Raw genomic sequence first — 24,174 nt, forward strand, 5'->3', positions numbered from 1 at the left:
TGGGCTCTAGTTCCCTGACCAGGATTGATCCCCGGCCCCCCGCATGGGGAGCACAGAGTCCCAGCTACAGGACCACCGGGGAAGTCCCAAAGGTAGTACTTGAAGTAGAAAAGTCCGGAGTTGGTTCAGCCTTGAGTCTTGATGGCTGCACGGTGGATTATGGGCCAGCAGAGGGAAGTAGTCAGGGAGGACCTCTCTGGAGTGATGATGTTTAAGCTGAGCCCCTGGTGACAAGACGCAGCCAGTCTTGCCAGGGTCTAGAGAGAACCGTGGGAAGAGGGGGTGGTTTGTCCAAAGGCCCTCAGGTGGGTGTGAGTGCTGGCGTGCCAGAGCTCTGGGAAGAAGGCTGGTGTGGCTGGAGGGGGCGTGGGAGGGGAGAGGTAGGCTATGAGTCTGGAGGCCAAGAAGCAGGGCCTCAAAGGCCAGCTCTGAGGAGGCTGTGGTTTGGTCTGCTGTAGACCAGGGCCAAGGGCCTTACCCCTCCCTGCACATCCAGCCTCCCCTTCTCTGAGGCCCTCCCTGCCCCGCAGGCAGGCGGGCGAGCAAGTGCTGCGGCTGCCAGGCAGCCGGGAGCCGTGAATGAAGGAGGCTGGGCTGAGGTTTGAAGTAGTATTATGATTATTCTCCACGAAGACGGGAGGGCACAGCTGTTCATTCAGGAAATGAGCAGCCCAAGGCACCGCCCACCCACCCACCAGCAGCTGAGTAACAAAGAAATCAGCTGCTTAAAACCAGGGGCTCCGCCATGCAGGCTATTTCTGTGAAAACCCAAGAATTCAAAAGCTCACCCCCTAGAAATCCTTCCTCACTTTGGTGAGGCTGTAGAGGTGGGTCAGGAGAGAGAAGCCCCTTAGTCCTGTTGGTTCCAACTGAACTTTAAAATCCCCATTTCGTTACTGACCATCAGCCCACCCGTGGGGCCCCGTCCTGGCCTTCCAAGGCCTTGAATCCACAAAACCCTTTAAGGTACAGGCACTCCTCCTAAGTGTTGGTGCCACTTGACAGGTGCTGAAACTTTGGCACAGAGAGTTTAAGAAACTTACCCAGCACCACACGGCTGGTAACGGAGCTGGAATTAAAGCACGAGAATTCTGGCTTCGTTATTCTTGTTCTTTCTGCTGTATCACACTGCTCTGAAGTGTCTTCAGTTCCCTGGACACCCGTATCCTCTGCTGTGGGACTCATCTGCTGCCTGTACTAGCAATTTTATTTTTATTTATTTATTCATTTTAAATGTCACTGGTTTGTGCAGCCCTCCATAAGCATCCTATTTATTTATTTACTTTTCAGTTAATTCATTAACTCGGCCACACTGGATCTTTGTTGCAGCTCGTGGGCTCAGTAGTTGCCTTGTGTGAACTTAGTTGCCCTGAAGCACAGGGGATCTTGGTTCCCCCATCCGGGATTGAACCCTCATTTCCTGCATTGGAAAGTGGATTCTTTTTTTTTTTTAATTTTTGGCCTGGGTCTTTGTTGCTGCATGAGGAAGTTCTGCATGTCATGCCCTGCCACCAAAAAACAAAAAAAAACAAACACTGCATATTCAAGGAACTTAGGGTTTCTGATGTGGCTGGTGCAGAGAATAGCAGGGCAGAGGCCATGCTGTGTGGGGTCTGGGGGGGGTGCCTGACAAGAGGTCCGCTCCTCATCTGAAATGAGATGGTGTTGCTGGCAGCCTCACGGCTTGTCCAGGATAACGGTCAGGGCAGGCAAGATGTTGGGGGTGTGGGATACTCTCCTGGCCTTGCCTGGGGCTGGAGCCTGCCCTAAGGTGCATGGGTGAGCATCTCCTTGTGCTGTAGCTGCCTGGATCTCCTCAAGTCATTAGGAGGAGCTCTTTGTGATGAGAAGAGGGGGGTCCCTGACCCTCGGCCAGCCTCCCCTGCACCCTTCCCAGAGGATTGGGGAGGGTGACCTGGCCCTGGGATGGCTGTGAGGTGGGCCTCGATCAGCCATCTGCCCTCATGTCCTGAACACCTCCAGCCTTCCCAAACTGAGTGCTCCCTCCACGCTCACCATCCGAGCAAGGCCGTCCCTAACCGCCTTGGCCACAGGGGCAGTCGCCCCACCCTCACCATCAGATTTGCCTGTGAGCTTTCTCAGCAGCAGGGCCTGAGAGAGGACCTGCCTCTGTTTGTTTTCCTGTTTCCTGCAAGCCCTCCTTGCCGGAGCACAAGCCCCGCAGAGCAGGGCCTCCTGCACAGCAACCCTAACAAACATCTATTGACTTTTTCTACTTTGCTTTCTGGCTCAAACCAGGACAGAGAGTAACGTCCTGGGATGCTCTGTTTAGGTTCCTTCTAGGATCACCGTTCCCAGTGCTCCCCAGCTGTCCACGGCGGGGTCTGTGTCATTCTGGGCCTTTCCAGACAAAGTCAAGGGCATCATCCTGCTCCTCAGAGCCTCCATGCCTTGAGAACCTGGAGAAGGCCCTCCGAGAGCTCAGAATCAGGAAAATCCAGAAAATACCTGGTTAGTTTATATTTTATAATTGAAACGTTCCTAACCAATTAAAATTGGTTAGTTTCTATTTTGGGCTTCTCTTGTAGCTCGGAGAAGGCAATGGCAACCCACTCCAGTACTCTTGCCTGGAAAATCCCATGGACGGAGGAGCCTGGTAGGCTGCAGTCCATGGGGTTGCACAGAGTCAGACACGACTGAGGCGACTTAGCAGCAGTAGCAGCAGCTTGTAGCTCAGTTGGTAAAGAATCTGCCTGCAATACAGGAGACCCGTGTTCGATCCTTGGGTCAGGAAGATCCCCTGGAGAAGGGAATGGCTACCCACTCTAGTATTCTTCCCTGGAGAATCCCATAGACAGAGGAGCCTGGCAGGAGGTCCCAAGAGTTGGACACGACTTAGTGACTAAACCACCCACAGTTTCCACTTTATAATTGAGATGTTTTTCTCTTTGTTTTGACTGCTAGAAATCTTGGAGCCAAATTCTTCCTTTGTCAATAGCAAGTTCATTTACAGGGCCATGCGTAGCTCAGGGTTAATGCTTTCTTTTCCTGCTCTGATTTAATCATCCAATAAATATTTGTCCTGGGCTTATTGTGCACTTGACACTTTTCTAAGTGCTGTAGTGGGAAATCAACAGTGAACAAAACAGATACAAACCCCTGTCTTCGTGGCACTTACAGTCAGGAAGAAGGAGAGAGGCAGTAAAACAACCTAATAAATAACTATGTCACATGTCGGGAGACAGTAAATGCTTATAGAAAGCTATTACGCAAGGAGGTGAGGGAGGGAGTGGGGGTGGTGCTGGGTGCTTTGCAATTTAAAATGGGAGGGGTGGTGCCAGAGAAAGCATCATTGAGGTGACATTAAAGCGAGGACCTAGAGGAGGTGAGGAAGGAAGACATGAGGGTGCTGAGAGGGAGAATGTCCTAGGGAGAGGAGACAGTGTCAGGCAGAGGCCATGAGTGGGGAGGATGCCCAGGGTTTGAGAAACAGCCCTGGGTGCATGGGTGCACGCGGTCATAGGGATCACCGGTGCACCCTTCAGGGCTAAGAAGGCCATCCCAAGAACTGGCTCTTCCTCCAGTGAGATGGAGCATTGCCAGGTCAGGAAAGGAGGACTGAGAATTTCTGAGTGACATTTAATTTATTTTTTAAAATTAGTTGACTTATTTGGCTGTGCTGGGTCTTAGTTGCGACATGTGTGACCTTTAGTCGCAGCCTGCAAACTTAGGTGAAGCACGAGGGAATCTAATTCCCCAACCAGGGACTGAACCCCGGGCACCCTGTGTTGGAAGCATGGAATCTTCGCCACTGGACCACCAGGGAAGTCCCTGATGAAGTCCTTTTTGAAGATGGAAAGTCTAACAGGAGCAGGTTTGTGGGGGAAGAGATGACCATTTTGGCCCAGGTGAAATTTGAGTCTCCAAATGGGGATGTGAGCAGACAGGTGTATAGACTACTCAGAGGAGTCCTGAGGCCGCCCACGTCTAGAGGTGGGGAGAGGAGGTGGGAGGAGGACCCGGGTGTCGGGGAGGAGGGAGTGATAAATGCTGTCCTTGAGGACTGAGAATTGCCACGGGATTTGCCAGCGTGGATGCCATTGTTGACCTTGAGAAAGCAGCGTGGGTTGAGAGGTAGGGCCAAAACCCTGACCAGAGCAGGTTGAAGACAGACAAAAAGAGAGGATTTGGAAACAGAAAATGCAGATGACTTGGACACAATTGAGAAACTCAGGACAAGCCTGGTGATGGGAATTCCCCAGCAGTGAGGACTCCGGCTTCCCCATCTCCCAGCCAGAGATTTCAACAGGCTGCTCCTGAGATTCTGATTGGTGACCCTAAGGGGTCAAAGCCTGTGGACACTGTGCCCCATGATCCCACACATCACAGATTCTGAAGGGCATTTAAAACATTCTCCCTCCTACCCAGGCCCTCCCCCACATCCCTCAGGCATTCAGTTCCTTGCCCTGGAGACAGCCAGTGTGATCAGTGCACACATACCTGCATGAACACACAGACACACACACACAAACACACAGACACACACATACAAACACACAGAGACACACACACAGACAGACACAGACACACACAAACACACAGAGACACAAACACACACACAAACACACACATGGACACACACACGGAGATACACACACAGTCACAGAGACACACACAGAAACAGACCCCCCCACACACAAACACATAGATACACAAACACAGATACACAGACACACACAAACACACAGAGATACACACACACACAGACACACACATAGACACACAAACACAGATACACAGACACACAGAGATACACACACAGACACACACATAAACACACACAGACACACAAACACACACAGATACACAGACACACACAAAGATACACACACAGACAAACACACAGAGACACACAGAGACACACACACAAACACACAGAGACACACACACACAGACTCAGACACACACACACACAAACACACAGACACACATGCACAAACACAAACACACACACATACACAGACATACACAGAGGCACACACTAACACACACAGAGATACACACAGAGACACACAAACACAGACACACACAGAGACACACAAACACAAACAGACACACACACAGTATTATTTTTCTCCTTTTGACATGAATAGTAACATCCCATATAGACTGCTCTGTGCCTTGCATTTTTATATTAATAATATATTCTCAATATCATTCTCCATCCATACACAGAATACATTCTACCCTTTCATATGGCTTTGTATTATTTTCTCAGTGGTACACCATGTATCTTTTTCCATCCAGCCCTCCACTGATGGCCAGTCATCTGAGATGGATTCTATTATTATCTCCACTTTACAGGGAGGCCATGAGCCGCGAGAGCTTCACCGGCCGCCGCTGCTCAGCTAGTGCGCTGCGGCGTGGGAACTCCATGCCCTTAACCACCCGCCGGACTCTACTCCTGGGTTAGTTTCCAACTCGATTTCTCCCTCAGTCCTCTGTTCTTAGCAATTATTTTGGTATCCTTTTGTTCCTTCAAATAGCACGTATTTATAAGCCCTGCCCTTGTGCCAGGCACAGGGCTAGGCCGGGAGGATGGGGAGGGACACGACAGAAGAGTCCTGGGCCAGCAAGGAGCTGGCGGACCAAGTCTTTGTGCGTTTTTGTCAGCCACCTCAAAGCATCCATGGAACGATGCAGAGAATTAATAAGGAGGCCTGGTCCCTGTTTTCACTAATGAGGAAACCAATCGTGCCAACAAATCACTGTTACAACCCCGTAAGCTGAACACCAAAAAAGAAGCCTGGGAACCCAAAACAGCAAACTCCGTAGCCCTGGCCTCTTCGCCCCAACCTGGCTCTCCTCCATTTTCCCATCTCAGTGAAAGGCCTCAGGCCTGGACTCCTCCCACTTCCATCCCCAGGTCCTGCACCCTATCTGAGACCACCCCCTAAAGACCTCTGGACTCGGCCCAACTTCGCTCTCCATGGCTACCGACTTGCTCAGGCCTCCTCTTATAGGGGCCACCCAGTAATTTCCTCTCTGGTGTTCTTTTCTCCACCAGCCTCCTCCCACCCACTATTCCTCCAGCTCACATGTCCCAGTGTCATTTCCTGGTTCTAACCTTCCAAGGCTTCCCTCTGCTGCCCTTGGGCTAATGAGGTGGTGGCATAAGCCCAGTGGTTAGGAGGGCTCTGGAGTCTGAATTCCAGCTATGCCTCTTCTTAGCTGTGTGACCTTGAATGACCTGCTTAACTTCTCTTTGCCTTGTGCGCGAGTGCGTGCTAAGTTGCTTCAGTCATGTCCGACTCTTTGTGACCCTACGGACTGTAGCCTGCCAGGCTCCTCTGTCCATGGGATTATCCAGGCAAGAATTCTGGAGTGGGTTGCCATGCCCTCCTCCAAGGGATCTTCCGGACTCAGGAATCAAACCCAGTGTCTCTTCCATCTCCTGCATTGGCGGGTGGGTTCTTTACCACTAGCGCCACATGAGAAGCCCTTTGCCTTAGATGAGGCAAACTGAGATGAGATAAATGATAGTGAGATAAATTAGATAATGATGATGATGATAACCCCTACCTTATACAGCTGGCGTAAGAATTAAAAGTTAATGAACCTGGTGGTCCAGTGGTTAAGAAATCTCCTTGCAGTGCAGGGGATCTAGGTTCCATCCCTGGTCTGGGAACTGAGATTCCCACATGCAGTGGGGTCTGGCCAAAAAGTTAATGAATATAATAATAAGGACTTTGTGATCTGGACCCTACCTAGGGGTCTTCAGTCTTACCAGTTTTCATCTCCTCTATAAACCCACTGAAACACTTTTTGTTTTTCTCAAAGCCTCTGGCCCTGCCCTCCCTCTCCTTCTCCCAACCCCTCTGAGCTTAATCTGGGCCTAGAAACCAGTTCTTCTTCCCCACTGGATCTCTAACAGCTGTCACATAGTGTGTTGAATAAATGAATGAGAAAGTTATTACATTTGGGTTCTGATGGATGAGTAGGAGTTTTCAGGTAAAGAAGTGTTCAAGACTGGGCTATAAAAGGACTATCTCCATCCTTGGAGCTGGAAGCTCCCAGTGACTAGAGGACAGAAGGGAGGTTAGGCTGGAGAGGAAGGTTGGGCTTAGTCCAGAACTTTCTGTGTAGACAAAAGAAATCCATGAAGGGAAGGCTTTTGTGACAGTGGGTGGGTCACTTGCAAGAAAGACTGAGGCCAGGAGCTTGGATGTGTGGTGGCTAAGCTCTGGGGCAGCAATGAAAAGCCCTTCAGGGCAGTAAGTTGTGGGAATGAAATGAAGAAGGAAAACTTCGAGAGATTTGAGAGAAAGAATTAATATGATTTCCTAAACACTTTTACTGAAGACATCTTAGAAATGATGTTGGGCAATTGTGGGAATAAAGAGCTAAAGTCACATTTCCTCCCAACTTCAAGAAGCTCAAATCCTAGGAAAAGCAGACAGACCTATAAATAATATAGATGCAGAGAAGGCCAAATTTGGTCACTGCAGCCGGACTTACAGAGATATCCCTATATGTGTAAAATCAGCAAATCGAAGGACCATGCATTTCTGAGTGCCTCTGTCATGTACTCCAAGTCTCTTTTTGTTTGTTTAAAACATACTGCAGGGACTTCCTTGGTGGTCCAAGGGTGAAGAATTTGCCTTCCAGTGCAGGGGATGCAGGTTCAATCCCTGGTTGGAGAACTAAGATCCCAGAGACCTCAGAGCAGCTAAGCCTGCAGGTAGCAACTACTGACCCTTAGTGTTCCAGAGCCCACAGGCTACAACTGGAGAGTCTGTGCACCACAGTGAAAGATTCCCCATGACCCAACAGAGATCCTGAGTGCTACAACTAAGACCCAATGTAGCCAAATTAATAAATATTAAAAAAACCCACAAACAACACCCTGTAGTGTATTTCCATGACCCACCAACTTTTAGAGACTGTATAGTGTAGAGATTCCAGTGGGGCCCACTTCTGCCATTTAGCAACCCATGATCTTAAGTTACTAACTTCTCTTAGCCCAAGCCCACGTTAGCTACCATAGGAAGATGAATGAGATTGGAATGCCAGGAGAGAATAAAATGGGGCTGGAGGCCTGTGGGTAGTGTCAAGATCCTGCAAAGCCTTGTGAGCTACCAGAAAGGTTTTGGATTTTATTACTAGTTCAATGGGAAGCCATGATCTTCATCATTCAGAAAACTAAGATCATGGCATCCAGTCCCATCACTTCATGGCAAATAGATGGGGAAACAATGGAAACAGTGACAGAGTTTATTTTGGGGGGACTCCAAAATCACTGCAGATGGTGACTGCAGCCTTGAAATTAAAAGACGGTTCCTCCTTGAAAGAAAAGCTCTGGTAAACCTAGTCAGCATATTAAAGAGCAGAGACATTACTTTGCCAACCTAGGTCCATCTAGTCAAAGCTATGGTTTTTCCAGTAGTCATGTATGGATGTGAGAGTTGGACTATGAAGAAAGCTGAGAGCAGAAGAATTGATGCTTTTGCACTGTGGTGTTGGAGAAAACTCTTTTTTAAATTTATTTTTTAATTGATTTGGCTGCACTTTGTCTTAGTTGCTGCATATGGGATCTAGTTCCCTGACCAGGGATCGAACCTGGGCCCCCTGCATTATGAGTTCGGAGTCTTCACCACTGAACCACCAAGGAAATCCCATGGAGAAGACTCTTGAGAGTCCCTTGGACTGCAAGGAGATCCAAACAGTCATCTTGAAGGAAATCGGTCCTGAATAGCCATTGGAAGGACTGATGCTGAAGCTGAAACTCTAATACTTTGGCCACCTGATGCAAAGAACTGACTCATTGGAAAAGATCCTGATGCTGGGAAAGACTGAAGGCAGGAGGAAAAGGGGATGACAGAGGATGGGATGGTTGGATGGCATCACCGACTCAATGGACATGAGTTTGAGTAAGCTCCGGGAGTTGGTGATGGACAGGGAATCCTGGCATGCTGCAGTCCCTGGGGTCGCAAAGAGTCGGACACGACTGAGTGACTGAACTGAACTGAACTGAACTGAATGGGAAGCCTCTGGGCCTTCCCAGGTGGCGCTAGTGGTAAGTAAACCGCCTGCGGATGCAGGAAACATAAAAGATAGGGGTTCGATCTCTGGGTCAAGAAGATCCCCTGGAGGAGGACACAGCAACCCACTCCAGTATTCTTGCCTAGAGAATCCCATGGACAGAGGACCCTGGCGGGCTACAGTCTATAGGGTCGCAAAGAGTCGGACACGATTGAAATGACTTAGCACGCACGAGAAGCCACTGAGGGGTTGTTTTCTTTCTCTTTTTTTGGTCCCAATTTATTATTGCTTCTCAATTGAGATTTAATCTGCTTACAGTTAAATGCAAAGATCTTAAATGTTGAATTGGATGAGTTTTTACAATTACATACATCCGTGTAACCACCTGCTAAAAGGAGACACAGAACATTTCTATTGTCCGAAAAAGGTCCCGCTGCTCGGTTCCGGTTAATTCTCCCCGTTTCCAGAATCCGGTAGGGTCTAATTGTGTTTGCATTTGGAAAGGATCACTCGGGCAGTAGTGCTGAGGACTGTCTGAGACCAGCAAGGAGAGGACGTACAGGCTAGGCGAGAGCTGACTGGGTGGCACCGAGGTCGCCTAGCAACCTGAAAGCGTTGTCTGAGGGTTTTGACAGCTCCGCGCACACCGAAGGGGAGGCTCCGCCCCCGCCTCGCCCCGCCCCTCGCACGAGCCGGTAGGCAGCCCCGCCCCACGCCGGGGGCGGGCCGAAGCTTCTTATTGGTCAGCCCTCCGGAAGCCACTGGATTCGGAATCTCGCCCCAGGTCTCGCTGAAGCGGGCTGCGTCTGGGTGCGCGGTGTGTGGTGGCGGCGCGTGGTGAGGGGCTGCATGTGGCGGGCCGCACGCCGCTCCGGCTCAGCCAGGAGACCTCCCCGCCGCCGCTGAGCCTGTTTTCTTTCTCTGTCGGAGCGCGCCCCGCACGGGACACCCCGGGCCCTACGGCGCAGCCCGCCTTACCGGCCTGGGGACGGTTATCGCCTATTGGGACGCCACAGAGCCGGCTCGGGGATCCCCACCGCCGCAGGCCCCGGTGCGTGACTGATCCTCCGGCTCCCAGAGCCCCCTGCCCAGGCTGGGATGTTTGTCCTCGTGGAGATGGTGGACACCGTGCGGATCCCCCCGTGGCAGTTTGAGAGGAAGCTCAACGATTCCATCGCCGAAGAGTTGAACAAAAAGTTGGCCAACAAGGTACTGGGCCCCGCGGGGTGGCAGGCAGGCCTTGAGCACGGGAAGGGCCAGCACTGCGTACCCGCCCGCCGCCGGCCTGGCCGTGCCAAGTCTTGGCGTTTGGGCAAGGAGCTTAACGTCTCAGAACTCGGTTTCTTCACCTGTGCGTGGGATGAACTCATCCTTTACCCCACCAGGATGTTGGAGAGAATCAAAAATTGGGTTTGAAAAAGGCTCTTGTAATTGGGGAATATTTCCAGGGACGGCGGAGCCTGGTGGGCTGCCGTCTCTGGGGTCGCACAGAGTCGGACACGACTGAAGCGACTTAGCAGCAGCAGCGTCCCCACTTCCAAATTATTGATAATTTGCAATCTAAATCAAGTCATTTACCCTCTCTGGGCCTCGGTTTCCATTTGCAAAATGGAAATAATCATTGTTGTCCAACCATGCATTGTTGCTGTGAAGATGGGTGGTAGTTCAGCTGTCAGGAGGTTTAGCCATTCATTCCTTCAAAAGAAATGTTTGTGCACCGTTTACTTGCCAGGCCAGCACGCCTTAGTGCCAGTCAGAGGCCGTCCCTCTGTCTTTTCTGAAGCAGTTATTCTGTGCCACACCACTCCTTCCGTTTTAGCAGTCGCCACACTCTTTTCTTGCTTGTTTACTTGGTTACTGTTTTTCTTTTCCTCTACATGAGGGCAGTGACCTTTTTCTTCTCTGCAGGTAACCCCCATAGAGTCTGGGCACAGAGCAGATGTTCCATAATTGTTTGTTGAATGAATAAAACAGACACGCTTCTACTCTGTAGTGTGGTGGGGACAGCAGATATGAATAAGAGACTCTCACAGTTGAGTGTGTGTTGACCAACTGAGATAACTATTATGGGCTTCCCTGGTGGCTCAGAGGTTAAAGCGTCTACCCGCAATGCGGGAGACCCGGGTTGGATCCCTGGGTCGGGAAGATCCCCTGGAGAAGGAAATGGTAACTCACTCCAGTATTCTTGCCTGGAGAATCCCATGGAGGGAGGAGCCTGGTAGGCTACAGTCCGTGGAGTTGCAAAGAGTCGGACACGACTGAGCTACTTCACCTACTTACATTATGACAACAGGTGTTCTCACAAGCCTGTGGAATGAGGGAACTTTGCCTACAATGAGGGAGACAAGAGGCTTTGCTAGGAGGTGATACTTGAGCTGAGATCTGGTGATGAGGAAGAACTCATGTAGGGGATTCCGGGCAGAGTAGAGCTATGCAGGAAGCAGAAAGAGCATGTGCAAAGGCCCTGTGGCAGGAAGGAATATCAAACCTGTCATAGCTTGGAGGAGGTTGGTGTGGCCAGGGCAGAGGGAGAAAGGGGAGGGCAGGCTGGAGAGTGGTGGGAGCCAGCCCATACAGGGCCCGCAGGACCTCGCTGGAGTGATGGCCTTCATCTGTAGTAGGCTGAAAAAGAGCCAGCAGGAAGAAGACCGGCTGGCTAGAGACTGGAGGCAGGTCCCTGCCACAGAGGCTGAAGTCACAGAAGTTGGGTTGTACAGACCTGGGGCGTTGTTGGCGAGAACTCACAGAGTCCTTAGTGGATGGTGTCTGGTTACTTTGTAAGGTACAAGGAGAGGGGGCCTCTGAGGGGACAAAGAGAGAAGATATGAGAAGTCCAAGAAGGGAATGTAGTCCTTTTGTGGCCCAGGGCCTTCTCTGACATGTTCAGACAAGTATTTCCTTTTTTTTTTTGGTTGCTCCTTGAGTCTTGTGGGATCTTAGTCCCCCAACTAGGGGTTGAACCCAGGCCCTCAGCAGTGAAAGTGCAGCGTCCTCACCACTGGACTGCCAGGGAATTCCCAGACGAGTATTTCTGCATTTGAATTACTGAGTCATTTGAGAGGAGGCCTCGAGAAAGAGGTCCAAGGTGCAGTCAAGGGCGCCTGTCTCTTTGTGCTTCCCAAACCATCCAGACTCTGAGCCTCACTGCGTTGAGGTCTGGCCAGGACTCACTTCTCTGAGCTCCTTGCTAATCTGTAAACAGTCCTGCAAGGTCTCTGTTTGGGATGTGATGATGCTGGTGTCAGATAAGCAGACACCGAGCGGCTAGTCCTTTGGAGCATCGTGAGGTGGAAATGGGGTGTGGACGTCCTTGGCCTGTCTTGCCCAGTCTCAGGGCCTCCTGCGTGTCACTCTGCCAGCCTCAGTCCCTGTGGCCACGTCTGTGTGTCTGAGACTTTGTGAGCAGAACAGCGACTAGCTGTGGTTCTGACACTCTGAACTGTGAGCTCCAGGATAGACTTGGGACCTTGGAAAAGTGCAGTTTTAACTTGTGTTCCCCACCCCGGTCCTTGCTACTAATAGTAATGATCCTTTATTGGAGAGGGTTCCTTCTAGCAGGTGAGCTGGCTACTGAGCTAGGCGCTTCACATCTGTTCTCTTTGGATTTAACAGCCCCACAGCCTGGTATGTCCATTTTTGCAGATGGGGAAACCGAGGCTCAGAGAAGTGACCTTGCAGGCCACACAGGGAGTGGTGGGGCTGCTGTTGTGACTTGAATCTGTCTTGTCACCAAAGGCTTTGTTCTTTTTAGAGCTCATCTCCTACTGGAGTTCCTTACCTCAGGCGTTGCCTCAGTGCATTTAAAATGGGGATACCTGCCCCGTGGAGGGGGGAGGTGCGGATCTCGGGAGAGACTGCCCGGGCAGCTGGGCCTCGGAGTCACTGGGCATGTACATGGACGCACACAGGTCGTGTACAACGTGGGACTCTGCATCTGTCTGTTTGACATCACCAAGCTGGAGGACGCGTACGTGTTCCCAGGGGATGGTGCGTCACACACGAAAGGTGGGTGCCCTCTCCTCCTGGGCTTTTCGGGTTTCTTGGGGCTCAGTTTTCGTTGGGGGATCCTGGTCTGGGGTTGGGAGATCTGGGATCTAGTCCTGACCACTCTGCCAGAAATTTTCTGGGTGGTATGGGCAGAATCTTCCCATTTCTGGGCCTCGGTTTCCCGTCTATAAAAAAAGAGGCGGGGACTTCCCTGGTGGTCCAGGGCTTGAGACTTGGTGCTTCCGCTGCAGAGGGCACAGGTTCAGTCCCTGGTCGGGAACTGAGATCCCACGTGCAGTGCAACATGACCAATAAAAGGGGAGGTGGATGAGGTGATTCTCGAGGCCTGTCCAGCTCTGAGGCTGTGGCTCTGTCTGTGACGTGTCCCCTGTGGTCCTGTGTGTTGCTTGAGCCCCGCTCTGCCTGGCTGTCGGTGCGCTCAGGTAGGGGGAGTGGACAGTTAGTGGAGTCGGCATTGCTGAATCAAAGTGGGGAGAGTGAGGAAGGGCACAGGAGGCTGCTTGCGGGTGGGAGACCTCGAGGGACACCAGGGCATGATGGTTAAACTCGTGGCCTCTGAGTTCAAATACCAGCTCTGCTGCTTGTTTGCTCTGTGTCGTAAGTGGAATATGCAGCCTCTGTTTCCTCTTCAGTAAAAGGCAGTTAACAGTAGACTAAGTTACAGGACTGTCGAGGGTTACTGAGTTAATACACGCAAAGCTCTCAGGACAGGACCTTGGCTTATAGCGAGTCCTGATAGCTCATTGATTTGAATTGTTCCTCTGATTCTGTCGGTCAGCTCGGTGGTAGTCTTCTGGGCTGACTTGACCAGGGCTGGATGGTGTAGGGTGGTCTCATGTGTCTGGTGGTTAGCACACTGGTTGGGTTGGGGGGCCTCGGCTGGGCTGCTCATCTCTGCTCCACGTGGTCTCTTCTTTCAGGAGGCAGACAGACTGGGTACCAAAGCACCTCCGGGCTGAGCCTCTGCTCGGATCCCATTGGCCAGAGCAGGTCACATGGCCAAGGCCAGAGTCGAGGGCTGGAGAAGGACTCCCCCGATGGGAAGAGCTGCAGTCACTTTGCAAAGGGATGTGCAGCCCATGGGAGGAGGGCTCGGGGAGGAAGTGGGGCGTTGGTCCCTCTCCTGCCGGGACAAACCAAGTCAGGAGCAGAGGGCCAGGAGGCCATTGAGATGGTTTAGGGCCAGTGAGGGTGTAGACGTGCCACTCGCCATCAGCTGGGCGCTCGCCCGTCTGCCCCAGACCCTCTGAGTCAGAATCTCTGGGGAGGGCCCCGCAGTGATTCCCACTCATCCCTGACCCCCACTGGGGGCGTCAGCCTCGGCACAGGGATGTCCAAGCATTCCAGAACGTGCTGCGAGGCTGCCTGGTATGTGTGTCCAGGAATCCGGAGACAATTCATTCACGAGGATGCCGTGAAGCTCTGAGTTGTGTGTGGACTGGGACGGTCTCATGAGCAGAAAGGTCAGATGGTGATGTGGAGACGAGGACGCGCGGGCCCTGTTTACAGAGAAGGACGCCGTCTAGCTGAGCCAGTCTCTGCTGGGGAACAGGGGCCTTGCTGTCCAGAAGACAAGTGGTATGGGGGCCAGAACGTCAAGAGAGACTGGAGAGAAAAGCTAATAGGCAGAGATTCTGCCCGTTTGTTGGGTTGTTTCTGCTGTGGGGCGTCATTGCTGGTTTTCTGACTGACCCCCTGTGCCTGGGTCCCCGGTGTGCCCGGGAACAAGGTGCAGGGGTGGAGTCCACGTGGACCCGGGGTTGAATTCTGGCTCTGATCCCCCTGCAGGGGGACCCCGGGCAGGTGACTACCTGGCTCAGCCTCACTTTGCTCATCTGTAAACTGGGGTAACACGTGGCAGTCAAGCTCCTCGGGGCCCATGGAGCATCGTGCAGGGCGAGTTGTTGATCTGTGGTGGGGTAGTGGCCAGGCTTCGGGGCTGACCCTGGGCCCAGGCCCTCTTCCCCCACTGCCTCCCCAGGGCTGTGGCCGAGCGTGTGTTGAGGGGTGCTCAGCACTGGGCCTCCGCCTTTACTTAGAGGGTTATTCATTCGCCAGTTGCCTTCTACTTCTTCTAGTTTTACTTCTGCCTCGGCCAGGTTACTTTACCTATCTCTCTGAGACTCAGTTCTGGGAAAACAGTATGATACTCATAGTACCTGCCTCACATAATTACAAGGAGTCAAGGAGAAAAACCACAGGAAGCCTTTGGCCTGGCACCCGGCACATAGTAAGTGCTCGCGGGATGTCAGCCTTTTGATTTGTGACACTGGCCCCGCCCGACTGGCCAGCCTCATCCCGTGTCACCTAGGGTACTTTTACCTGGCACCAGCCCTGTGTGCCCCATGCCCTCCAAGCTGGGTAGACCCGCCCCCCAGGAAGTCCCTCCTGACCTGCCCACTGCCCCCGCCTCTGGCTGAGCTGGGGCCCCACTCATGGCCCCGGAGCAGCCTGTCTTGTGCCTGCCATTTGCTTTGTTCTTTTCCCTTTTACTTTTTCTTTAAGCTGTGATAGAACGTAACATTTTCCATGTTCAGCGTATAGTTCTGTGACAGTCGGTATGTGTACGTTGTTTGACTGTCACCACCATCCATCTCTAGCACTTTATTGTCTTCCAACACTGGATCTCTGTCTGCACTAAACACCAATTCCCCGCTCCCCTCTCCCTACCCACCCCCTATCCCTACCCCGCAACCACCGCTCTACTTTCTGTCTCTGTGAATTTGGCTCCTCCAGGCACCTTGAGTGCAGTCAAGGTATTTGTCCTTTGTAGACACTCACTGCGTCCTAAGGCAGCCCTGCTTATCCTCGGCCTACAACTAAGAACAGGTCTTCCTCTTCTTACTGGCTCTTCAGACCCATCCTTTTTGACTTTTTGGGTTTCCTACCTCAGGCTGAACATCCCTAGAACTTCAGGGGGGGCTCTTGGGAGGTGGCCCCCAACACAGCACTACCCACCTGGCCCTCCACCTGGGCTGTGGCCTCCTTTTGGTTTTTAAGTGAGGTATAATTCACATACCGTGAAATTCACCCTTTTAAGGCATACAATTCAGGAGCTTTCAGCATTGTATATTCACGGAGCTGTGTGACTGTCACCATTGTCTTAATTCTAGAATAATTTCGTCACCCACAAAAGAAATACCACGCCCATTAGCCATCACTCCCTGCCCTCCACCAGCCCCTGACAACCATGCATCAACTTTCTCTCTCTGAATTTGCCTCTTCTGGACATTTCCTGTGAATAAGATCCTACAGTGCTGGCCTTTGTGGTTGGCTTATTTCCTGCAGCATGATATCCTCAAGGTTCATCCGTGTGGCTCCCTGTGTTAGCCCTTTATTCCTTCCTGAGACTGAACAGTCTTCCATTGCATGGCTGTGTCACAGTGTGTTTATCCATCCATCTGTCCACGGACACCTGGGTTGCTCACCATGTGCTTTCGTTGTGGTCGTTCCAGACTTGAGCTCCCTGGGCGCAGGATCACGTGTTGTCCTGCCCCAGCGAGCCCTGTGCCCAAGCCCGGCCTGGCACAGCCCTGGCAGAGGCTCCGTGGGGACTTATTAAACTGAGCTGATGGAACTGGGTCACACGGGCAGAGGGATTTTTCCATTCTGTGCATTAGGGACATCGGCCCTCAGCTGCTCTCTCCGAGGTCAGCGTGCGGCTCTCCCGTCTCGACAAAGGCTCGGACAGCTGTGCTTGTCCCCTCACCGGGAGGGAGCCACACCAGCTGCCCCCTGTCCTCCCCCCACACTTTCCTGCATGGTGGAGTCGTGGGGAAGCAGCCTGCAGGGAGCTGCGGTGGGGAGCAGGTGGACCCCACTGTCCTTGGGGTGAGCCAGCAGACCAGGCAGCTGAGGGCGCCAAAAGCAGAAGCCTGTGTTTGGGGTTTGAACGGGGGAGGCAGATTCAACTCCATGGATCTGGGTGGTGGTTCAGAAAGGCTTGGAGTCTCCCGCTGGCAGAACAGCTATGTGGCTGTGGGCAGGTTACTTGACCTCCCGGAGCCGCTTGCTTCCAGTGGGGAACCATGACACTGACACGGGCGGATTCAGATGGGCCCTGGGCGGCTAGGCAGGGGCAGCCTCATGGTTATTATCTGGCCCTGGCGGAGTCAGGCCTTAGACACCATATGCCTTTAGGGCTCAGTGGGCACCCGCTTTGAGGCACTCTGCAAGGGGCAGCAGTGATCAAGGGATGGCTTCTGCCAGGCCGTGGAGTCAGCGTCTGTGATGTGGGCACAGACCCTACCTGATACTTTGCTTGGGCTCACGTGAATAGGGACCACCTAGGGCAGAACCGGAGAACCCACAGAGGCATTGTTGCTGGTTTATTGGCTCCACCCAACCTCCCCGCCCCCCCAAAATTTCAGGGCATTTTTAGCATCCTGTTCCAGGTCAGAGCTGCGCCTGGGGCAAACTTTGCCGGTCAGCGGGAGATGGGGAACTTGTTTCCAAACCTGGTTCTCTCTGCCAGTTGCTTCTGCCCTCGTTAGAGTTTCAAGGAGAGAGCCCAGAGGAAGGCTGAGGTTGATTTTGGCGTCACTGATGGCCAAGATGTGGGCTCAGGTGTGACTGACGGATTGGGAGCGGGCCTGTGTTTCAGGGCCAGTACTGCTGGCTTCTCGTGGGGGCCAAGCAGAGGCCTTGCAGGAGGTGGGGTTAGGGTCCCTCCGGCTCAGCTAACGGGTCTAGGCCCACGGGGAGGCCTGGCATGGACTGCTGGATGGGCTCTTGGTGTCACCATGGGGGTCAGCGTGCCAGTGAGTGAGGGTGGACACTGGCAAGCACAGGCCACCCCCAGCCGGAGTGGCCCTTGCTCACGGCCTGCTCATCACCGCCACGCCATCTCTGTTTCCAGTTCACTTTCGCTATGTGGTGTTCCATCCGTTCCTAGACGAGATTCTGATCGGAAAAATCAAAGGCTGCAGCCCGGAGGGAGTGCATGGTAACGTTGGCCCTGTGTCCTCACGCGAGACCTGGGAGCATGCCGGGGGCAGGCGCCGAGCCAGTGGCCTCTCCAGGTGGTCAGGGGAGCCGCCACCTAGATGAGCAGAACCTTCCTGAGGGGGTGCTCGGCTGTCCGTCCTGTAACATTGAGGACCCTGGCCAGCTCGGGGCCTTGGCCAGGAGGCTGAGACACCCTGAGGGAGGCACCGAAGCTGGCGGACGTGACCCGGGCTGCTGGCCCTGGTAGTGCGGGGTCCACCTTGGGTTTGGGTGGCTGCTCAGGCCGGGCAGAGGTGTGGGGCTCCGAGGTGGAGGAGGGGGCCCTGGGCAGCACAGACTCAGGGCTGGCCTGTCTACTCACGTTGTCACCTGCCTGTCTTCCAGTCTCCCTAGGGTTCTTCGATGACATTCTCATCCCTCCGGAGTCGCTGCAGCAGCCGGCCAAGTTGTATCCTCCCAGGGTGAGAGCTCGCGCCCCTCCACAGGAGGGTCCCCACTCCTCGGGGTGGCCCTGGGGCCTGTAACCTGATGCCAGCCTCTGTCCACCCCTTCTCTGGTTTGCTCCCAAAGCATGGACCTGCCAGTGCATCCCACACAGGCCGCGGGGCCTGCGCCTGCGTCGGGGCTGCCAGGCCTGGTTCCAGCTCGCCTCGCTCAGGTTGTCCCCTCAGGAAGCATCTCAGGCGCCTCCCTCTGAGGCCCCTGGCCGGCCCGCCGCCCCTCCTCAGTGCGCATCTGAGGGCCTGGCGCTGCAGGTCCTGGGCTGGTTGAGGAGTCTCTGCTGGCTGCCCCATTGTCCCCGTCCCGGCCCTCGCCTTGCTGCACTGGGGTGGCTGTTTCTGTGGATGCTCCCCTAGACTGCTCACCTGGAGAGACCCCATCTTGTCCTAGCTGTACCCAGAGTGCCCAGCAGGGGACCTGGCAGTGAGGAGAGGCAGGACCCACCTACGGGGCTGCCACTGGAGGGCAGTATGTCCCTTCAGTGTGGGATCTGCTGAGGGAGGGGCCCCGGTTTTGTGTGTGCAGGTGTGTGTGCATGCATGGTGTGTGTGTTTACATGTGTGTGCGTGTACGCATGCACAGGGCCTGGGGCAGGGTCTGTGTGTGACTCTGGAACTTGTCAGAAAACCTGCCACGTCCTGTTGGAAACCGGGAAGGTTCCTGGGCTGCCTGCCAGCAGAGAGCACTGTGAGACGTGCAGAGGCGTGCGGGATCGCACCGTATGGCCGGCACTCGGGCCGACCGTGGGGCCTGTGGAGGGCGCCCTCCACGCGTGCTGTTTCATTACCTCCCCACCGCAGCCCTGGAGGGCAGGCCTCCCTAGCGCCCCTGGTATACCGACGGGGGCCCTGAAGCACAGAGGTTGGGCCTGGCTCCCAGTGGGCGGTGAGCTGAGGTTTGAACTTGGCAGTCAGCCTCTGAGAGGGCACACAGGTGGAATCCAACCCCGGGCACTGAGGGGCCGTGATCATTCCTGGGTGGAGGTGCAGCTTGCGCTCTGCTCGACTCCTTCCGCTCTGATGTCCGTGTTCCCAGCCTGGGTCCTGGCACTCTGGTCACTCCATGGGCTCCAGGCCGGCCCGACCTCGCCTCTTGTATGTGGGGCTGAGCCCTCTCTTCCTGGGACTTCCCAGGTAAAACATGTCAGCCTGCAGTTGGCTCTTCCTGGGGGTGTGGGCACTATGGGAGGGACCCCCCCGCCCCCAAACCCAGGGCTTCCCCGCTGGCCTGGTTGTTGCCTTGACTGTGTGCCCCGCCCAGCGACGAGGCAGAGCAGGTGTGGGTGTGGGAGTACGAGACGGAGGAGGGCGCCCACGACCTGTACATGGACATCGGTGAGGAGGTCCGCTTCCGGGTGGTGGACGAGAGCTTCGTGGACACATCCCCCACGGGACCCAGCTCGGCCGAGGCCGCCTCTTCCAGTGAGGAGCTGCCCAAGAAGGAGGCTCCGTACACGCTCATGGTGAGCTGTCCTGATGGGACCCGGGGGCGGGAGGACCCAGCAGGTGGGGGTGCAGTCCCTGCCGTGGCGTCTTGGGTGGACCCTTCTTGGGGAGCCCAGTTGCTGCGTGCCAGGGCAGCAGTGGTCCTTGCGGCGGTGTCATAAAGCTGCCATGCTGTTGGGGAGGGCGGGCGAGTCAGGCCCCTGCCCATGAGAGGACAGCACCAGCTGGACAAGGCTGCTGATGAGCTGGCTGTATGAGGAAGAAACCGGGGGTTGGGGAGGTGGGGGGAGGGACAGGACCCTCAAGGCTGCTCCCACTGCAGACCCGAGTGGCCTGAGGGCCTGGGGAAGCTGAAACCCACCCGATCCACCTTGGGTCCCTTGTCTTTTGCCCTCACGAAGTCTGACACATGACCCAAGTGGGGTTTCAGGGCCTGCGGGTAGGGTTTTTTAGTGTAACGTGGGGCCCAGGTTGTTCACTTTCAGGGCAGCTGTCTTTGTCAGGAAGAGGGGTGGTGGTCCCCTCTGTGTGATTCGGAGGCTGGGGCTCAAGGTCACTAGGCTTTTCTGGCAGGACTAGACCACCAGCGGCTCAGGAGGGCAGGCCTAGGACTGGCACGCTGGTGCCCTTGTGGGCAGGCATACAGGTGAGGGGCTGGGGGCCGTGTCCTCGGTAAACCAGCACTTTCCTTACAGGCCTCAAAAAGGCTGGAGCGAGAGGGGAGTCCACCTCCCCTCTGGGGTGCTGGTGTGGCTCCCGGGTGTTCCCAGAGCCTCCTGGCTGGCTGTGCCCTACCCTCCCTGGAGCCTCACCTAGAAGAGAGGGCCTCCTTTGCTTCCTGTCCGAGTTGGCTCCAGGCTGAACGGTAGATGAAGCACGCCGGTTCCCTCTCCCCACCCTGGCAGGGATCCATCAGCGAGCCGGGCCTGGGCCTCCTCTCCTGGTGGACGAGCAGCTAGCCCTGCACTGTGACCACGGACCCTGCCCGGCCCTCGGGAAGGAGGCGCAGCTGGCCCTGAAGACCCCCACCGCTTGTGCAGACGGGGAGTGGCCTGCGCCCTGCCAGGCTGTCCCCTCCCCTGCCCCTCCCAGAGCTACGTGAGTGCCACGGTCCCCACGAACTTCTGCCCGTTGGTGACAGCAAAGACATTTAATAAATGAAGACAGCGTCACCCGGGAGCGCCGCCCTTGTCTCAGTGATCTACAGTCACCAAGTTGCCACGGCCGGGACAGCACACCCTTCCTGACCCCAGATCACGTCTAGAGATGACCCAGAGGTGGACTTGGGGGTGAGAGGTCCTGGCCGCCTCAGGCCAAGCTCTGGGCCAGCTGAGCCTGGTGACCCCACAAGCAACCCAGAGAGCAAGAGGCTGGCCCGGGGCAGCTGCCAGGCGCTCATCAGCCTGACCTTCAAGGGAAACGACCTTCCTTCCCACCGGCGTGTGGGGGGTGGGGGCCTGGTCTCAGCCAGGTGGCTCCTCGGCAAGTGGCGGCGGTGGGCTTCCCTGAGCCCGGGGGGAGGGCTGGCCGCCTGCTGTCGCTGTGTTCCCACCAGCAGTGCAGCAGGGAGCCTCGGGCTGGCTGTCGCTTCGCGACCTCGGCCGCACTGTGAGCACGCTGTGGGTCTGTCTGCTTATGATTTGAGATCCTGGAGGTGGGCCTCATCGTTTACTCAACAGAACGGCTTTGCCAGATTCCTCCTGCCCCTCCATTCATTTCTGCCAGAAACCTCTCTTGGGACCAGGACATGGTTTTATAGCCCCCACCGGACACCATGTTTCTGTCAGGCAAGTCTTGTCCTGATGAAGGGGTCGCCGTGGAGCCTGCCTCCCACCCCGGCCTTTCGGCTCACGTGGACACAGGGGTCTGGAGCTGTGGGTGGTGCCAGTGGATGGCGCTCCAGGGAGAGGAGCCGTGCCTGCTGCCACCCTGTGCCAGGGGGCTGGGGCAGGGCACACGGGGACTAGCTGTGACCTTGGATGTGGTGGCCAGTCTGTACGACAGACAGACACACACTGCGTGTCTGAAGGGCAACTCAAAGCCCAGGGGAAAGGAGAGGCTCCATATCAGGCCCAACCCCCTAGGCCCATCGGGGAAGCAACTGGAATGTGGGGATGGGGAGGGGAGGCTGCCCCGCAGGCAGTGGGGCTGAAAAACAAACGCAGTGGCGTGGCTCTCCGGGGTGTCCACTGAGCCTGGCTGTGAAGGACCCCCCTGCCCCTTGCTGGAGCTGATAGCAGCAGACACCACCACTCACACAGCAACAGTCACTGAACCTGAATTCTTATTTTCCTTGTAAGAGCAGAAGGATTTTTTTCAAATCCTTCAGCCACCAGTGAAATGAACAGGCAAGAGAGAAACTTTAGACGGGCGTCTATCATCAAAAATAAATAGTTGCATGAAGCTGCTCAAGATCTGAATCGGACTAAAAACAGGAAGGCGGGGGGTTGACACGCTGTTAAGAGCCTCCCCACCTCCGGCTCTGGGGCACTCCCTGGGCTGAGGGGAGGAGGGCAGGAGGCCCAGCCACCACATCTCCGAGTGGAGCCACGGCTGGATCAGATCAGGTCCGGTTCTGGTGACACGGAACTGCCCTTGTGACGCCGGAGCCGGGTCCGAGGAGCAGGCCGGCGGGCGGTGGCGGCTGAGCGGGCCCTCACTTCTGCAGCTCCTTCATCCTGTTGAGCGCGCTGCCGGCGCGGAACCACTCGATCTGGGTCTCGTTGAAGGTGTGGTTCAGGAGGATGGTCTCCTGGGTCCCGTTGGGGTGCTTGATGATGCATGTCAGCGGCTGTGAGGAAGGATGCGTGTGGGCAGGCGGGCCCTTGGGAACACGGCCCTCGGTTCCGCTAGAGGCTCAGGAGGGTGGGCCACCGCTCCGGGGCCTGGGGCCAGCAAGGTGAACCAGGTCCTAGGCCCAGTCTGGGCCTCGGCGGCTGGCCACGGGAAGACCCGGAGGCCCTGACTCCTGGGACCACAGGGCCCTGCAGGGTGTGGGCTGTGGCCGTGGAGTGCCAGGCCTGGGCCACTGACTGGATGGAATGGGGGCCTGAGCTGGCTTTATCTTCATCTCTGGGAAGGCATTTCCTTCCCTCTCAGGGGTTACCTGGAGAATTCAGGGGCCCTTCTAGCTAGAACAAAGGCTCACGGAAGGAGGTACAGGTGGGGCCAGGTGTAGGAGGGCAACCCTCCCCTCCCCTCCCCTCTCAGGACAGCTCTGGGAGAAACGCATGTGCTTGGCTGGCCCACCCTCCTTCCCTGCCCCCTGACCTTGCCGGGGGCAAAGTCCTTCAGGCCCTTGATGGTCAGCTTGTCCACAGGGTGAATCTTGTTGTAGTCAGCTGGGTCAGCAAAGGTGAGGGGCAGCAGGCCCTGCTTCTTCAGGTTGGTTTCTAGAAGGCAGAGGGCAGTAGTCCATAGTGGGCAGGTCCCGTCCCTCCCTTCTCTGTGAGGAACCTCACCAACCAAGCCCAGTTAGGGCTCTGGGAGGGTCACCCCGGGTCCTGCCACGTGAGGACAAACCTGGGTCCCTGACCGCGAGGGCCAGCTTGGTCGCTCTCCCAGTGACGTGGGACCCTAGGCGAGTGTGCTTGAGTGCCTGTGTTTCCCTGAGGCCTCTGACAATCAGAGACGGTCCTCCGACCACGTGGCCTGGATCTCAACTGCTCCAAGTGTGGAAGCGAGACCAGTATATGCCGGGGATGGGGAGCTGCGGTGTCAGAACCGACAAACCAGAAGGGGCAGAGGCTGGAGGCCGGGGAGCTGTGGGGTCTCTGTGGACACACCCTGGAGACCGGCCACGTGGCTCCAGCCCCACCAGGCTCTGCGGGCCGGGTGACCCTGGGCTGCCAGTGAGGGGAGGCGGGCGGGGCTGGGACCGGGCTCCTGCTCACCATGGATCCTGGCAAAGCTCTTGGTGATGATGGCCCGGCCCCCAAGGTGGCGAGGCTCCAGGGCTGCGTGCTCCCGGCTCGAGCCCTCACCATAGTTTTCATCTCCAATCACCACCCACCGGATGCCGTGTTTCTGTCAGGGGTGAGTAAGGAGTGAATTTATGAGGGAGAGGGTGGCACTGGCCCACCTCCTGCTCAGCCCTCAGGCCTCCTATGGCTCACAGGTCAAGAGGCCAGAGCCCCCCGCCTCACCTGCACCCCAAGGACAAGGGAAGTTAGAGCTGAATCCAGCCCCAGCCAGACCCTCAGAAGACAGGATGAGACAGGGCCTGGCTGTCCGCAGGGCCTGGGAAGGTGTGACCCACCCTTGTGTGACC

General features: G+C 55.4%; 2 protein-coding genes across 6 annotated transcripts in view; one reads left to right on the top strand and one right to left on the bottom strand.

Annotated features, from left to right (window-relative positions):
* Positions 1-9,747: 9,747 nt before the first annotated feature.
* POLR3H (RNA polymerase III subunit H) lies at positions 9,748-22,312 on the top strand. Of its 5 annotated transcripts, none has more exons than XM_027540667.1 (6): positions 9,759-10,212; positions 12,912-13,008; positions 17,870-17,956; positions 18,343-18,406; positions 19,720-19,921; positions 20,600-20,803. In XM_027540667.1, the coding sequence occupies exons 1-6, from the start codon at positions 10,102-10,104 to the stop codon at positions 20,771-20,773; spliced, it is 735 nt and encodes a 244-aa protein (XP_027396468.1). In that variant the 5' UTR covers positions 9,759-10,101; the 3' UTR covers positions 20,774-20,803. The 5 variants fall into 5 exon arrangements, with proteins under 5 accessions (XP_027396470.1, XP_027396472.1, XP_027396468.1 ...); XM_027540670.1 differs by lacking the exon at positions 20,600-20,803 and adding an exon at positions 20,810-22,312 and having other exon boundaries at positions 9,764-10,212; XM_027540669.1 differs by lacking the exon at positions 17,870-17,956 and having other exon boundaries at positions 9,748-10,212.
* Positions 22,167-24,174, bottom strand: part of ACO2 (aconitase 2) — a 49,092-nt gene continuing 47,084 nt past the window's right edge. Inside the window, exons 16-18 of the mRNA XM_027540666.1 lie at positions 23,798-23,930; positions 23,175-23,296; positions 22,167-22,695 (exon numbers count right to left, since the gene is read on the bottom strand). Coding sequence (XP_027396467.1) covers positions 22,561-22,695; positions 23,175-23,296; positions 23,798-23,930 — 390 coding nt within the window. The 3' untranslated portion in view covers positions 22,167-22,560. The remainder of the gene's footprint in view (positions 22,696-23,174; positions 23,297-23,797; positions 23,931-24,174) is intronic.

This window comes from Bos indicus x Bos taurus, chromosome 5 (genome assembly GCF_003369695.1).
Source record: "Bos indicus x Bos taurus breed Angus x Brahman F1 hybrid chromosome 5, Bos_hybrid_MaternalHap_v2.0, whole genome shotgun sequence".
In the NCBI taxonomy this organism is placed as follows: domain Eukaryota; kingdom Metazoa; phylum Chordata; class Mammalia; order Artiodactyla; family Bovidae; genus Bos; species Bos indicus x Bos taurus.